Source organism: Anabrus simplex, chromosome 7 (assembly GCF_040414725.1).
Source record: "Anabrus simplex isolate iqAnaSimp1 chromosome 7, ASM4041472v1, whole genome shotgun sequence".
NCBI lineage: Eukaryota > Metazoa > Arthropoda > Insecta > Orthoptera > Tettigoniidae > Anabrus > Anabrus simplex.
In genome coordinates, this window is record NC_090271.1 from 166,875,479 (window position 1) to 166,892,438 (window position 16,960).

Here is a 16,960-nt window from a genome sequence, read left to right on the forward strand (position 1 = left end):
ATTTGAAGGTCCTGTTTGATATTGTTGAATTTGTGGTTGGACTCTTTCATATGGGATCCCATGGCAGAGAATCTTTTGTATTTTTCAGCATTGACGTGTTCTTCATATCTAATTAAGAAGTTCCTTCCAGATTGTCCTACGTAAGTTTTTTTACATTGAGCACAAGTTAGCTTATAAATACCAGGAATCTGACAGTTCATGCAAAGCTCTAGAATCTGGGATTACACTTGCAAATCTGCGCTATGGCGAAATGGCATGAGGGGGTAATAAATCTTTAACTTTGCATCAAACACAATCACTGAATGATAAAATGTATATTTAATATCGCAGCAAATAATAATAAATAAGGGGTGAGATGGCGCAGAGGTTAAACTGCTTGCAACCATCAAGCCGGACTGGGTTCGAGTCCCGATTAATGCATCTGTGATTTTTGACATGAAAGTCACGTCCGGTGGTTTGGATTTCACGTAAAATATGATGTTCCATCGCTTATGATAGTGTGATTGGTGGTTACGTAAAACTACAAGCTTCCTTCCTCCCAATAAATAATAATAAGAAGAAGATATATAACTACTGGTACGGACATGTGGCCTACCAAACTGTTTTTATGAATTGTCATGCATTTATTTAACACTAATAACAGTGAATGTAAAATGAACTAAAATATTTAAAAATATCCGGTCATTCAGCGCTTACCGGTATGTAGCCTACAGTTAGAATGAATGCTTGATCAGGAAAAAAATATAAAATGAAAAGACAATTTACTGTATGTTCATTCTGCTTCTGGTATAGACTCATCAAAATACCATTTTCCACGAGTAAAACAAGGCACTGGTAATTTTCTCGTCTTTCGTCGGTGGTTTACAAACCAAGTTTAGCTTCGTCGTTGCACTTGCAAAAATTGGTTACAAAATAAACATCATCACTTTCAGCTATGGTACTTTGAATTTTTCTTTCCGCTGTATTTTCCAAGGACGTAGTCTCTTCTACTTCAAAAGTCATATCATGGGGTGGATTTTTGTCATCTGCTTCGATCTTGTAGTCTGGATGTAGAGAGTGCGTGGCAGTTGTTTCTGAATAATAATATTTTCTTGCCTGAACTATCTATTTTTTTAATGACTGCACATAGTGAAAATCATGTGTTCCTGGTACTGCACAGTTATAGGCGAAGTGGCTTTTCAGAAGGGGTTTACTCCTTTCAACATCTTCAGAAGGAACTTTAGTTTGCTGAATTTCTTTTTGCTACTTTCACGACATCGTGGACGTTTACATGGTCTCTGTTTGCACATAGAGCAACAGTCAAATTAAGTTTTAGTGTTCCGCCAACACCGTCAAGGTCACCTTTAAGTAAAACTCTTTCAAGATTAAAATTGTGTCCACCTATTCAATAATTCATGTAGAATTTAATCACTAAAAATATATATTTGTATTGAATCGGTGGACACAATAATTTTTATCTTGAAAGAGTTTTACTTATTGTATCTTCAGTATGGAACAAAATGAGATTAGTTACTTGTAAGGTCATCTTTCCTGTGACCAGACGCCAAAAAAAAAAAATCCAAGTTACATTCATTCCAAAACTTTCCTTAAAAATCGTTAGCGTTGTGAACATGAACCTTTGCTTGAACTGGTTCGCCGCCCCGTCCAGAAAATCACGCTTGTGATTTCTGGTTGTTTTTCCTTGATTTCTTGATGTCTCTTAATACTCTGCTTAAAAATGAGTGCGTGGCATATTTGTCATGCTCCATATGGTCAGACATAATCGCATATGAAGCATGATTTCTTCGCACAAATCGCGCAACAGGAGTAAATATCGTAATTTGTCGGTAATGCCAGTAACAACTCTGAATTTCATCTTGTGGAAGAATAGTGAAATTCTCCGCAAAATCCACTTGCAAAACCATTGAATTTTCAGTCGTTTGTTTTTTCTGCACTTCAATCATTTTGCTTTGTGTTTCATAAACAAGGGACACGATTTTATTAGTTTATTAAAACACTCTTGAAGTGTGCCACATTCTTGAATTCGGGATACGTGATTTTCATCATCACTTTGCCACTGGTACTACTCAATTTCGTCTCCAGCATTCCTGTACACATGGCTCCATGCGACAGGGAACTCCCCGGCCACGCACTCGCGAGAACATCGTAAACACGCGACGTATTTTACTGTCAGTTTCGTATGAATCCATTTGAAATTTTAAACGAATGATATAGCAGTTTGAAAGAGTGTACAGTATTGGCTTTGCATACCAAATTTTATTTAAATTAAGCCATCCACTTTTCGTCTACAGAAACTTTTATACCTTTTTCGTCGCGTGTTTACACGGCCTGCAGCAATAAATTTGTCGCCTTATTATACCTTATATAAACTGTTAATAACCTAAATAAGTACTTTACTATGAAGAGAAAGAGTATCAAAATTAACATTTACAATAATTATTTTAATACCTTTTCATCATAATAAACAGTAATTCCTAAAGCATTGAGATATATCAAATTAATTTAACCTGCACATAAAAGGTTCATTTAACCACAGAATTAAAAATTGAAAGACATCAATAAATGAATACATACCATAAAATTAATGAAATTTAATGTTTTTTTCTATCATAAAAGCCAATTGTTGAGTTTTATTTGAAACTTTACTATTTTCCTTCTTGGGTTGACAATTCTCTGGAATCAGCCATATAACATACAGCAGGATCCTGTTCTCAGAAGTTAGATTTTCAATTTAAAATTTGCATCATAATATCAAAGAGAATTCCTTGAAAATTTGCTGGCAATACTTGTTCCACAAGTCTCTACAATACAACGATCCATCACAGAAGAATTCCTGCCGTCTATAAAACTCTTACTAAGTGTCAGGTACAACTGGCCACCGCTGGACGCACATCTCACTTTCCGGCTTCAGCGGCTAGCGATGTACAGTATATTATCGATGAGGACGTAGAAGGTGAATGAGTTTTGTGCGCTGTGATGTAGCCATTCCTCCCGTGCGTTTTTTTTTTGCACACATCTTACAATTTCATCTTCGACTTCTGTATAGCGACCTTGTTGCGTGCCACTGAATACATTTATTAAGCTATCTTTGGCTTCATGCTAACACCGATCATTGGCTTTAATTATGCCGTATTTTCTTGCAGCTGCACAATTATTCTTCATTTCCGCGTGTTTAATAATTATTAACTTAAAATTGGCATCATAATATTGACGAGGACTATTGAAAGTCTGCTCTACATATCTCTACAATACGGTGATCCATTGCAAAAATATTCCTGTTGTGTATAAAACTGTTGCTTTTACTAAGCATCAGGCACAGTAGATACGTTATAACTCTGTCACTGAGTAACCGTGGCCTTTCTAAGAATTCTAAGACTCGCATCCTTGCTATTCCAATTAGAACGACATTTCCTATGCAGCTGGGAAGTATGATATATTATGTTCAATCTTGCAATTAGCTCAAAAGAGTAGGCCTAATATTTTGATGCCATTTTGCGGGTTTGAGAAACGCCTTTTGTAGAGGCTAGTAGAATGTCATTCTGTCTTCACTATTTTACGAAAACCAGTGACGTCGCGCAGAGGCACTGTACAATTGACAGCTGCAGCTAGTGATATATAGATTAAAGCTGAGGCCATAGAGAATGCTACGCTATGTTCACTATGAATGCTGCATACAGGTTGAATGCTACAGTCGCTACCCCATGTGGCCACACAGAAAGCTATATTTTGTATGAGACACATCAGTCTGGGCCGAGATGTTGGCAGATAGTGTGCCATGGGTGAGCAGTGATGACTCCGACGATGAGCTATTGTTGTTACTTTCCGTATGTAAGCGTAAAAGGAAGTGGGTATTTAATGCACGGCTTTTAGTGCTGGGAGTGTCCGAGGACATGTTTGGCGACGCTGCTAACATAGTGAAGAGAACGAACGCAGTGCATGAAACTCTGTGTGGCCATTCACATTGTCAACAAAGGAAGTTATTTTTCTGTTCGCATAGCGACCATTGCGTTCATAGCGTGCATCGTGTACGTAGTGTTCTGTGTGGCCCCACCTTAATAAAGCCGTGGACGAAGAAGGTTGAGTTTTATGCGTACGTGGGCGGTGGAGGGAAGCATTGTGGTTACTGTGGTAGCTGCCGGTAGTATTTATTACTGTTACATCGCAAATGCAAGACGACCCTTGATTTTTCACATGAAAATCTGAGAAAAAATTCATTGTCTTGGATTCGGAGAAATACAGTAATTTGTTATATAGCTTGAGTTTAAGCTGTCTTGATGGACTGCGTGACTTGAGATGTGGACTGAGGCACTTTTCACGAGTGCTTAAATACGACTGGATCAGTATTGGTAGTTTACATGTATGTGCGGCAAACAAAAGCTAGAACTCCTTTTCAGAGCTGAATTCTGATCCTCTTGAGACCTCTGACTACTAATATTAGTTGAAGGAATGTTAAATTGTCACAGCTTTATTATTGGTCTTTATTAAATAATTAGAAATCATGAACGTTTGATTGGGACAATTGATCGGTTTCAAGTAGCTTTTCATTACCGGAAAAAGAAATTCATATTTTGGTCCATCATAGTAAGTAGAGAGGAACTATGTGAACTAACCTCACTCACTGTAAATCATAGTTGGTTACAGTGAGGATGACTGAGCTCGATAGCTGCAGTCGCTTAAGTGCGGTCAGTATCCAGTATTCGGGAGATAGTAGGTTCGAATCCCACTATCGGCAGCCCTGAAAATGGTTTTCCGTGGTTTCCCATTTTCACACCAGGCAAGTGCTGGGGCTGTACCTTAATTAAGGCCACGGCCGCTTCCTTCCCACTCCTAGCCCTTTCCTGTCCCATCGTCGCCATAAGACCTATCTTCTGTGTTGGTGCGACGTAAAGCAACTAGCAAAAAAAAAAAAAAAAAAGAAAGAAAAAAAGCAGTGAGGATGGGTGTGATAGCCCACCAGCCCTACGATGTAGGGAAAGACAAGGATAGTAATCCTGGACTGTCAGACATGGTTATGAGAGCAGCATGGCTGGGGAGTAAATCATGTTAACCATACGACTCAGTAATATTAACAGACTATCTGGCTGGTCAGCAATGATTGGCCTGTAAGGGGCTCTGTGTGCCATGAGTTAGCTTTTCTTCTTCTTCTTTCTGCAGTTTGTGTCACAATCAGTGCATGCAGGGGTTTTTTGAAATGAAATATTTTCCTGTGGTTGGATTCCTCATAAAACTAGAGCTCTCATAGTTATGATCTGGGTATGAACAGTCACATAAAACTACAAGCATCATTTTAAAATCTTCGACTTCAGATAATATTTGACTAAAATTTGCCATATTTGTTACAGCTAAGCTCCTTGATGTTGCCAGACCATTGGATGAAACACTTCTTCCTGGGCCACACTTATCTAGATCAGCAGTTGAATGATGAAGCTCTAGAGATTTATTGGATGCTGCGTCAGAATGGCTTTGAGAAGAGCAATTACATATTGGCTCAAACAGCCATTGCATTCCACAACAGAAGAGGTCCAGTATTTTTTTAAAAATATCTGTATTGTTCTTGTTAACAAATCTATCAGGAGTATAACAATATGGAACAGTGTCACTTTGAACATTCTAATTATAGTAGCACTAGATTCATTTTATTAATTTGTCTACGGAAGGTGCTAGCAAGTTGGTGAAGTGTCCATTTCAGATAATAGGCTGAGGCGATTCAGGGTGTCAGCATTCCTTGGACTGAATACTGAAATTTTTTGCACTAAGCCTGATTGTCAGTTTATTAGACTTTTTGTAAAGCATTGGTCCCCTGTTTGGAATGCAGGGACACTGTCAGTTAACCAGTCTTTCTTTTACCAAGATGGCTGAGGCTGATGATATTTGAAGGTGTTTCAGTGTGACATCTCCAGTCATTGGTTTCTGACAACAAAGAAAAATTCTGACATCCTTGCTTCTCTTAAAACCTATAATAATTCAGAGGATGTTGAGTAGATAGCATTAATATTGCACCCGCTCATGTAGCGGTCAGTGCCAAGTTATCCCGGTAGCTCTTGATTTCTTCTCAGGGTATCCTTTTTCCGCTCATAAAATCTGTGATTTTATATATAGTTATTTTACGTGGTTTCGGATGGAAATCAGTCCGCTGGGATACGCATCACGGGAGTACCTACACGCACAAGTACGAACCTGTGGCCGATAACTTCAAAGGAATCTCTTTCCGCTTGTAGAACAAATCAATCGCTTATATCTACAAAACTTATTAACTAACTTACAAACTAGCCGTTACCCAAACAGAAATTAAGACACAGTCACTTACTAAAAGAAAAATATAAGATTATTTATTTAATAAATAATGTTCAATGTAAGATAAAGTGAAATCTGGGTAGTATTATTTGAGTAATATTTAAACATGAAGGATTAGAGTCAGCGCTGGCTCAAATAAAATAAAATAATTAAGGCTTAAAATATTTTCATTCTTTCTTAATTAATGTTCAAATTCATATTAATATATATCTCAATATTCGTAGCCATGTTCCGAAAAGTATTTCATTTTCTCCAAATATATTCAAGAGATCACTGAGCAATCACGGTATCAGTAAAAAATACACGTTATGAATACTGTCACGTTAATTATTTAAATTATTCTCACAACATTTAAGTCATCTCGCTGAGATAAAATGAATGGTTTGTTAACTTGAAACGTAATAAAATTACATGGGGAAAAGTTAGATTGTAAATGTAAATCTGCTCATATCTTCACGTAAGTATTTCCCAAACAAACTCTTGCATGAGAATTAAATCGTAAAAGTGTTCACCAACTTTTCCATTCATAAATTATAATCACTCATAGATCTGAACTCTGATTATTTGGTCACATATTTCGGGTATGCACAAGTAACAACTTACGGGCTAAGACAATACCTCCCTAAAGCCTACGACATATGGCTCCTAACTAACCATTATAATATTCTTCATATTTAAAATACTCCAATTGAAATCACTACTGCATGAAAAAAAAAAAATATATATCTATCTATTCAAGTAGTTTCCAATCCACACACTCCTCTATTAACGGCTCAATGTGCTATAGCAATCTGCTCTTTCTCAATATCACATATGTATACGAGCTACTCAACTCGTATGGATAGTATAGAATGAAATTATTACGTATTATACTGTAACGTCACCGCACTAAAGAATATCCGATGTATACTAGTCGTGAAGCTATTGAACCGTATATTAAAGCACTCTCTTATACTCAGTACCCGTTATTCACCAATGTCAGACATAAATACAACTGTCACGATACACAATTCTACCATAATACATGTCAATCTTACCTTAAAATGGTCATCTGCGCGATGTTCACACTTTGACATATTCTCTCCAATATGGCACAGAAACTCACCTTGTAATTCTAACACACGTTTCCTCATCGAATGGCAATTCTTACTCTTTCCGTAGAACATATACAAACCTCTATGCTTCACTATTCATCAATATACTCCAATAAATAATCACATTTCAACGCGATTCCAACATACATTAACATAACATCGGCATACATATTGCCGTATGCATATAGCCATTACACCCAAAACTATATGCTAAACATTCTAGAATTGCCTTGTAAAATACGCAGTTAATAACCTTTATCTTAAAAACAGTAGTACGAGTTCAATGCCCTCTTTCTATGAAGAAAGGAATACTTAACTTGACAACATTCATCGTATCGCGCAGGTAATTTCGTGACGTAATCTATGTACAGGTAAGCGAGATTAATCGAAATTTCACTAGTTAAATAGACTCATTGCTACTAGGTCTTCACAAGTAACACTTCTTTCTTTTATCCAAACTAGTTTCCACTGTATGTATGCAAGTGCGGTAGCCTGTATATGTCATAATAGCATTCTAATTCTACACTTCCATCTTATCTTATAGCCTTAAATATCTCACACTTCACTTTATATTACACACGCGTTCTTAATTAATTCATAAATATCACCAAATATTCAGCACATGCCGAGTTAGTTTGAGGGTGCAGATTACAAGAAACTACTCTACTAATGAAATGTATGGACTTAGCACGTCAGTTGCTACGTTTGGTCTGGTTGTTGCTTCATCCCTCGGTTGCAGTTAGACCCTCCGATCGGATCTGGATCTCTGGTTGGATTGCATGTTTCTGGTCATCAGCTGGTCACATGGCTCGCCGGTTCACTCGTTATCGTCCGGTCTTTTGGCTGGCCGGTGCTCATCCACGTCATCATGTCCACTGGTTGGCCGGTCCAATCATCATCAGCTGGTCCTCTGGCTCGATGGTACATATCCCCAGTTCAGTCCATCATGTTGATTTAGCAGACAGTCATCATTTCGAATCTGTAGACAACGAAGAAAATTCCTTTTCCGGAGCAATCAGTCATGATATATTCCATATTTCTATTATTTATAGTAAACGACGAAGTTTTCTTTGGTTGGAAAAATTTCTCCGTAAATAGTTATTAAGTTTACTGCCACAGTAGTAACTATCTTCTCGTATGAAATAATCAATATTGTAAAATGGTGAGTTCCTTTTCCTTCAATCGTAGAGTGGCTGCTCACGAATCCAAGTCAGTCGTATCTCACCACAAATTATTTATTTATATAATTTTTCGCCTCTTTTCTTAGCATACACCGGTGAATTACTTAATCGTATGCTATCGCCGTTTGTAAATAGTTAATACCCTCCTTAGTAGTTTAGAATATTCTTCAAATGTGTAGCTTCGCTCGTATCTGCGTCTTACTTCTCCGGATGCAATTTTTTGAGTATATTCTTAAACAATCCTTCCGCTGCTATATTTTTTTTAAAACAATTCAAAATGAGTCTCTACTGTTCTGCAGTGTCTTCCAAATCAAGTCCGTTCCGTGACGTACATAGCCTCCTATACGCTGTATTAATAAGAAGTTCATTGCCTTAGTAGATCGCATGGGCCATACCTTCCTACGCCGCCATTTTGTAACTGGTCTACGAGATGCGAACGGGCACAATATTATCATAACCTAAGAAAAAAAAGGAAACAAAAAGGACTAAGGACAAATATTGATATCACAACAGTCAGTCACCCACCACTGATCTGTATTTAGGGCTTTTGCCCAGGTGCCAGGTTCCCTATTAGTTTACCTAGTCTTTTCTTAAGTGATATCAAAGAAGTTGGAAATTTACCAAACATCTTCTTCCTCCTCAGCTTTTCCCTGTTCTTATTTAGGGGTAACTGTTCCTGACTTCACTCTTCCATTTCTTCATATTGAGTGCATCCACCTCACAAAGTGCCTTCTCCCTCATGTCCTCTGCTGCACAGTCCTTCCATCTCTTCTTTGGCCTCCCTCTTGCTTGTCATCCCACCACCCACACAGTCCTCTTATTTCACGATATGTCCAAACCATAGCAGTCTTTTCTCTTGTATCTTTCTTGATACTTCTATAACGCATACAATCATCTCGTTCATATTCTGTCTAGGCTTGTCTTTCCTAACATCTACCTGAACATTGTCATTTCCACCACATTTAGCTTTTCTCATGGACTTTGCTGTGGCAGGCCACTTCACTTCCAAATAAGGTGAGAGCGATAAAAGGTACAACAAAGGTATGGGCGACTTCCCTTCAGGCTTCTTGGAGGGAAGCAGTAGTATTATATCTTCTTCGGATCAACCACGCACTCCTATTTACTGAAAGGAGAACCCCCTTCGGTGTGTACTTGAGGCAATCATCTGACCGTGGTACACATCCTGACGGAGTACATGTACATGTACCTGGTCGATCTGTGTAGTAGTCTGAAACTCCCGAGCACCATCTCCCTCATCCTGCGAGATGACGAGCAGTCAGCAGAACTCGTCATCCATTTTATGAGGGATAGTGGTTTGTTTTATCGCAATAAACATACTGTTTTGTATTATTGTTCACTACGTTTTATTAATTTGACTCTGTTTTAGTTTGTGTTTGTATATTAATGCGTTTTTAAAAATATTAATATGCAAGATATATTATTGCATTTTAAGGCAATGTCTTACTCTACCATAATCCATTATCTATCATTTTACCGAAAATAAGGCATTGCGAATTAGATTCACTGATCATTTTAAACTCACAGTCATTGTTCATCTTCATTTATTTTAAATTCTAGTCAGTGGATACATTTTAAAATTTTAATTATTATATCATGTCGTCTATCTCATACCATTAGGAGCCGATGACCTTAGATGTTGGGCCCCTTTAAACACCTTTAGACAACAAGCATCATCATCATAATTCTCATGGACTTTCTTCATGTTTAACTACCATTAATCATGGCTGGCCTCACAACCAAATTGAAAACCTTTCCCTTCGTCCTTTTCTCAATCCTCCGGTCATCTAGCACACATGGAAGCTTCTTGTGGGTCCTACACTTGTTCTTATTTTGGATTGAATTCCATCATACTAGGGTTGGACAGACCGGAACATTTAGTAGTTCCGCAACATTAGGAGCTTGAAGTGGAGTGTTTTGGTACAGAGTGCTGCCACACGTGACACGGGACTGTAACTGCTTAGTAGAGAGAGAGAGAGAGAGAGAGAGAGAGCTTCGAGAAGCAACATGACATGCTCCGCATCTGCTGGAATGTGCCTGTACCGAATGTGCTGTGTTGAAGGCCGCACTAGATAGACTAGTTGGCCTTGGCTGTGTGCAGTGGGTACATGGGACACGAGACTGTAACTGCACAGTAGAGAGAACTTCGAGAGGCAACATTACATGCTCCGCGCCAGCGGGAATATGCCTGTATCGAACGTGCTGTGTGTAGTTATGGCCATGGCCAGCATAAAGCTGCACGGAACGTGAACGAACAGTCGGAACACTGAAATTTGCACCCAATAATCACGTTTAAAGGCTGTGTTTCGGTTAAGATTTTTTCGGTCAATACGAAATACAGATAACATGGTTACAGTGGTAGTACAGGTGTTTAAAAGTAACTAATCCAAGGATACTTTCACCAGTTGAGTGTATCGGTCGGTATTGTAATTAGGGCCAGGATAAAACTTCACGGCACATGAGAAACCAGTCGGAAATCTGAAATATGCACCCAGAAATATCATGTCTAAAATGTTGTTTTTATGGATAAGAATGTTTTCACTCATTCTGAAATACACCTGTCATAATTACACTGGCAGTAGATGTCTTTACAAATGTCACAATGTTATTTTCACTAATTAAGCATATACTTGCACAATTGAAGAAATATTCGTCAGTACCAGTATCTATTTACGTACACAATATTCAAGCAGAACACTAAAATACAAATTAAACAGTATATACTGTACAAGGAAAAATGGAAATTAGAAAATTAAACACTCTATACTGTACATAGAGAACATGAAAATAAAAATTAAATACTATACAAGGAGAACACGAAAATAAAAATTAAACACTATATTGTACTGTACAGGGAGAACACCAAAATAAAAATGAAATACTATATACTGTACAAGGAGAACACCAAAATAAAAATTAAACACTATATACTGTACAAGTAGAACACCAAAATAAAAATTAAACACTGTATACTGTACAAGGAGAACACAAAAATAAAAATCAAACACTATATACTGTACAAGGAGAACACGAAAATAAAAATTAAATGAAACTACCGACAAATGTTAATCTTCCAATACTACACTTAAAATGGTGCTCAAAAAAGTTCACGGCATATTTGCATTCAGGAACATGTTTTTAGAAAATTTGTCACATTTTAGACGTGTACGGTTTTCTGTGATGGTCTGTCCCTGCTTTGAGAACACTGGTTCACAGGGAACTGATGTCGCTATAATGCAAAGTCTCTTCTTCATTAAGTCATAGAGGGCTGGCAAGGTATCTTTGTTGTCATTCCACCATTGAAGAGGATTCTCTAGTCTATGCAGAAGAGGCATATTTAAATACATGTCCATCTGTATGATACTTGCTGCTTTTGGATTAACAGTTGGCGCTTGAACGAGCTCTTCAACGGCTGCATCGAAGTTTTTTCGTAGTATGCTCGAAAATGATACTGTAGACCCATATGCCTGATTCTCATTTGATGAGGGCTCTTGTGTTCCACCTGATGTGTTAACAGCTGTCTGTTGGTGTGCAGTGCCAGTAACGGTAGCAGCATCATTAATAAGTTTTTCCTTTATTTCTTTAAGTTTGCTTTCATCCTTCATAAAACCATATGTCTTAAATCTTGGATCTAAAAGTGTTGCTTCCCACAATATATTTATATTGTGGTACTTGTTGCAAATTTTACTTGTCAGTTCTTCATATATCTTGCCAAGGAGTCGAGAAATGGCCGGACTGTCATATTCCATCTCTCGCAGCTGTTGGTAATGAGTTCGAAGGTTCCTACACATCAATCCAATTTTTGAAAGGGCAACGTGCTTTTCACTGCTGACTTACCTCGTCATTTCATCGAAGCATCGTAGAATTTCAACTGATTTCTCAATTATGTACCAGTCTTCATTGTTTAAAACTTCCACAGGATTATTGTTCATTATTGCAAGAGTACTTTGTAGTGGTTCCTTGGTCTCAACGACTCTATTCATCATTATATAAAATTAGCTTCATGGTCCGTATCGCACTTCAATAGATTCACAACTAAGTATTTATTTATTTTCCACCTAGTCGATACAGTGATTGCCTAAGGCAATTTAATGGTTAAAAGTGGTACATGTTTCATATATTATCAACATCTTCAGCCACATAACACTGTTTAGATGAAAAATATATGAATTGACAAAGTAATGCTTTGGAGGAAGTGTCCTTAAAATTAACATAAGATTGACGATTATGTACCAGTCTTCATTGTTTAAAACTTCCACAGGATTATTGTTCATTATTGCAAGAGTACTTTGTAGTGATTCCTTGGTCTGAACGACTCTATTCATCATTACATAAAATTAGCTTCATGGTCTGTAAGATTGACAGACATTTCAATTTGACGCCATCTGGCTGTCTACTCGTCAATTGCGACGTTCCGTTTTACTCTAGGCCTACTAGATGACATACCGAGTAAACCGAAATTCTCTTCGGTGTCTATGGCTGAGATTTAATGAATTTTGTTGGGTAAACACCAGATGTGTCACCAGAGATCTTTTCCATGCTGATATCATATGACATGGAGTGTCGAATGGACTTTTTTTCCGCCCTTCAAAAATCGGACTGCTTCTACCAGGTTTGAACCCGCAATTTTGGGATCTTACTTCATCTGTCTTTTTATTGTTTATTTTAAATATTTAACATTAACAATTGCTTTTTTGACAAATATTCTACAATGTAATCCATATCCATACCTGCCAACTTTCCCGATTTAGGTGGGAGACTCCCGATTTTCGACAGTTTTTCCCGCCTTCCAATTATTCTATTATTTCTCCCGATTTTAGCTTATTTTTTGGTGAACTTCAAACATTTGTTTTAAAATTCTGCTATTTCAGCATTTTCCGCCAGTGGCTGGAAGTCCTTCGCTCATTGGCTGCTTTCAAATGAAATATCAATGTTTATTAATACGAGAAAAAAGTGCAAATGTGCGATGTTTATTGAAACCTGTATATTGCGATGCGCATATCGATTGTAAATCTCACGTTCTTGCGTGCCATGTTTTTGTTCATTCACATCAGTCTACATGTAATTAATCTCATAATAGAACCCTATTGAAGATAATATATTAAAATTATAAGATCCTTTTATTTACAACCACCTACTCAGTACAATACAATACACTCATTGAATTATGAATTAATCATGAAGTGTCTTAAATAATGGGACATGTTTTGTTCAGTATAGTGAACTCTCGCGGAGTTCACATCACATGTCAACCTTAGTTTCGTCGTTATGCGCCTTTTGACTGGTTCAATTTGGACTCTTAATATTCAATGAACTCTATTTCAACTCTTGTTTTTACATAATTTGAACGAACTCCATCCTCAATAATTATTTCACGCTTCACGCATTGACGTATATTTTAATGTCCACAATATCTATTGTTTTACTTTAACACCCCCATGATTGTTTTTAACTTCACAGTTTACCATCGTTCAATGCATTCCACGACAAATTCTCTGTGTTAATCAGTACATATTGTTACAATCTAAGTCTAATGTTATATTATCACTTTTTATTACGACATTGTTATTCATTTAATATGAGGACACTATTTGATCATTTTTAAGCTCAGGGCCCTGACCTAGTCTTTGTACAATAATGGCTGATGATGTTCGCTATGCCAAACGAAACATGTCCCATTATTTAAGACACTTCATGATTATTTCATAATTCAATGAGTGTATTGTATTGTATTTAGTAGGTAGTTGTAAATAAAAGGATCTTATAATTTTAACACATCAGTCTAGTAGTCGCTTGATTTGGAGTCTATTTTAGTAATTTAGTGACAGAATTTCAAAGATAGTGACTAGTGACTTTTCTAGAGATTTTAGGAACCATTTGGAGACAATTCTGGTGAATTTTAATTTATTACTTGGTTTGCATAATCATGTGGGCACATGATGCAATATATTAATCTATGCATTTGCTAAGTAATGGCATCTAACTGCATGACTAATTCACATATGTGGAGCATGTGTTCATACTATTTTCGGAAGGCTTATCAGAGACCGATCATCTCACTCAGATACTTCCTTTGAGGGAATAGAGATGTGTAATTTTTAGCCTTGTAGCCTCTTATAGCAACAGTCTAGTCTTGAGACTATAAGTGTTATATACCATAATACTACTGTATTGTACAAGACATGTATAATAAGCAGTTTTAACCAATTGTATCTCCTGCTTTTTCTTGATTTTCATATCAAAATCTCCTAATTTTTGGTTTTGTAAGGTTGGCATGTATTCATATCTATGCAAAGGAGTTATTGTTACCGGCAGATTTATCAATAGCATTATGTGCTGTTGCAGATGTGGACATGGCAATTGCAACATTTCGTAGACTACAAGAAGTTGACCCATATCGACTTGATAATCTGGATACATACTCTAACCTTCTATATGTGAGAGAGATGCGTGTCGAATTAGCGCATCTGGCTCAAAAGGTGTGCGAAATAGACAGGTTCCGTGTTGAGACTTGTTGTGTCATTGGTACGTATGACAATAATTTCCATTCACCATAGATTTTAAGTTTCTCACTGTGTGATACTGCTGGTTAGAAAATTGTCTCTTTCATCTAAGGTCCTTGAATTGGAGTTTGAGGTGCTTGAACATGACTGACCTGTATCAGTAAGTTTACTAGCACATTAAAGATCTTCTTTCTTTCTGTCAGTATTATGACAACCTATCATTTGTAAAGATCATGAGCATTTAGAGAAAAATTAATCCAGCATTTTTTAAAGTCGTTTTGGTTTCTTGGGATCGTGGTTAACACTTCTGAGCTTTTCTGGTTTTCCAGTACTCCTTGAGCTGGGATGGGTTTTAAGTAATTGTTGAGAAATGTGAAAACAGGTTCGTATCTTAAAAGGTGGTAAGGAACGGTAAAAACCCACCTTATTATAATAGAGAAATAAAGAAACTAAGAAGGAGGTTCATATTGGGAAGAAATAGAGTTAGAAATGGCTGAGGAAGTAAGGAGAAATTGAAGGAAACTAGGAAATTGAATTTAGCAAAGAAGTCAGCTGAGGACATAATTGGCGGTCATACAAATTTTAGTGAAAAAAGGAAGGGTATGTATAGGTACTTTAAATCAGAAAAAGGTTCCAGGAAGGACATTCCAGGAATCATTAATGAACAAGGGGAGTGTGTATCTGAGGATCTTCAAAAGGCAGAAGTATTCAGTCAGCAGTATGTAAAGATTGTTGGTTACTAGGATAATATCCAGATAGAGGAGGTGACTAATGCTAAACAAGTATTCAAATTTAAATATGGTAACAATGACATTTACAATAAGATACAAAAGTTGAAAACCAGAAAAGCACCTGAATTGTTAAGATTTCTGGGGATATACTAAAGACAGTGGGTTGGGATATAGTACCATATCTGAAGTACTTATTTGATTATTGTTTGCAGGAAGGAGCTATACCAAATGAATGGAGAGTTGCTGTAGTAGCCCCTGTGTATAAAGGAAAGGGTGATAGACATAAAGCTGAAAATTACAGGCCAGTAAGTTGGACATGCGTTGCATGTAAGCTTTGGGAAAACATTCTTTCTGATTATATTAGACATGTTCGCGAAATTAATTACTGATTCGATAAAAATCAGTTGGGGTTTAGGAAACACTATTCCACTGAAGCTCAACTTGTAGGATTCCAGCAAGATATAGCAGATATTGTGAATTCAGGAGGTTGAATAGACTGTATCGCAATTGACCTGACTAAAGCATTTGATAGGGTGGATCATGGGAGACTGCTGACAAAAATGAGTGCAATAGGACTAGACAAAAGAGTGACTGAATGGGTTGCTATATTTCTAGAAAATAGATCTCAGAGAATTAGAGTAGGGAAAGTTTTATCTGACCCTCTAATAATTAAGAGGGGAATTCCTCAAGGCAGTATTATATGACCTCTATGTTTTCTTATATGTATATAAATTATATGAGTAAAGAAGTTTAATCACAGATAAGGCTTTTGCAGAATGTTGTTCCGTATTGAGTAATAAATAAGTTACAAGATTGTGAGCAACTGCAACGTGACCTTGATAATGTTGTAAGATGGACAGCAGGCAATGGTATGATGATAAACAGGGTTAAAAGTCAGATTGTGAGTTTCACAAATAAGAAAAGTCCTCTCAGTTTAAATTACTGCGTTAATGGGGTGAAAGTTCCTTTGGGCATCACTGTAAATACCTAGGTCTTAATATAAGGTAAGGTCTTCATTAGGTTAATCACATAAATATGATTGTAAATAAAGGGTACAGATCTCTGCACATGGTTATGAGGGTATTTAGGTGGTGTTGTAAGGATGTAAACGATAGGGCATATAAGTCTCCGTAAGACCC

The 16,960-nt window shown here is 37.0% G+C and overlaps 1 protein-coding gene across 1 annotated transcript in view; it reads left to right on the forward strand.

Moving 5' to 3' along the window:
* Positions 1-16,960, forward strand: part of Cdc23 (cell division cycle protein 23) — a 291,636-nt gene that overhangs the window by 66,647 nt on the left and 208,029 nt on the right. Inside the window, exons 4-5 of the mRNA XM_067151429.2 lie at positions 5,343-5,520; positions 14,933-15,112. Coding sequence (XP_067007530.2) covers positions 5,343-5,520; positions 14,933-15,112 — 358 coding nt within the window. The remainder of the gene's footprint in view (positions 1-5,342; positions 5,521-14,932; positions 15,113-16,960) is intronic.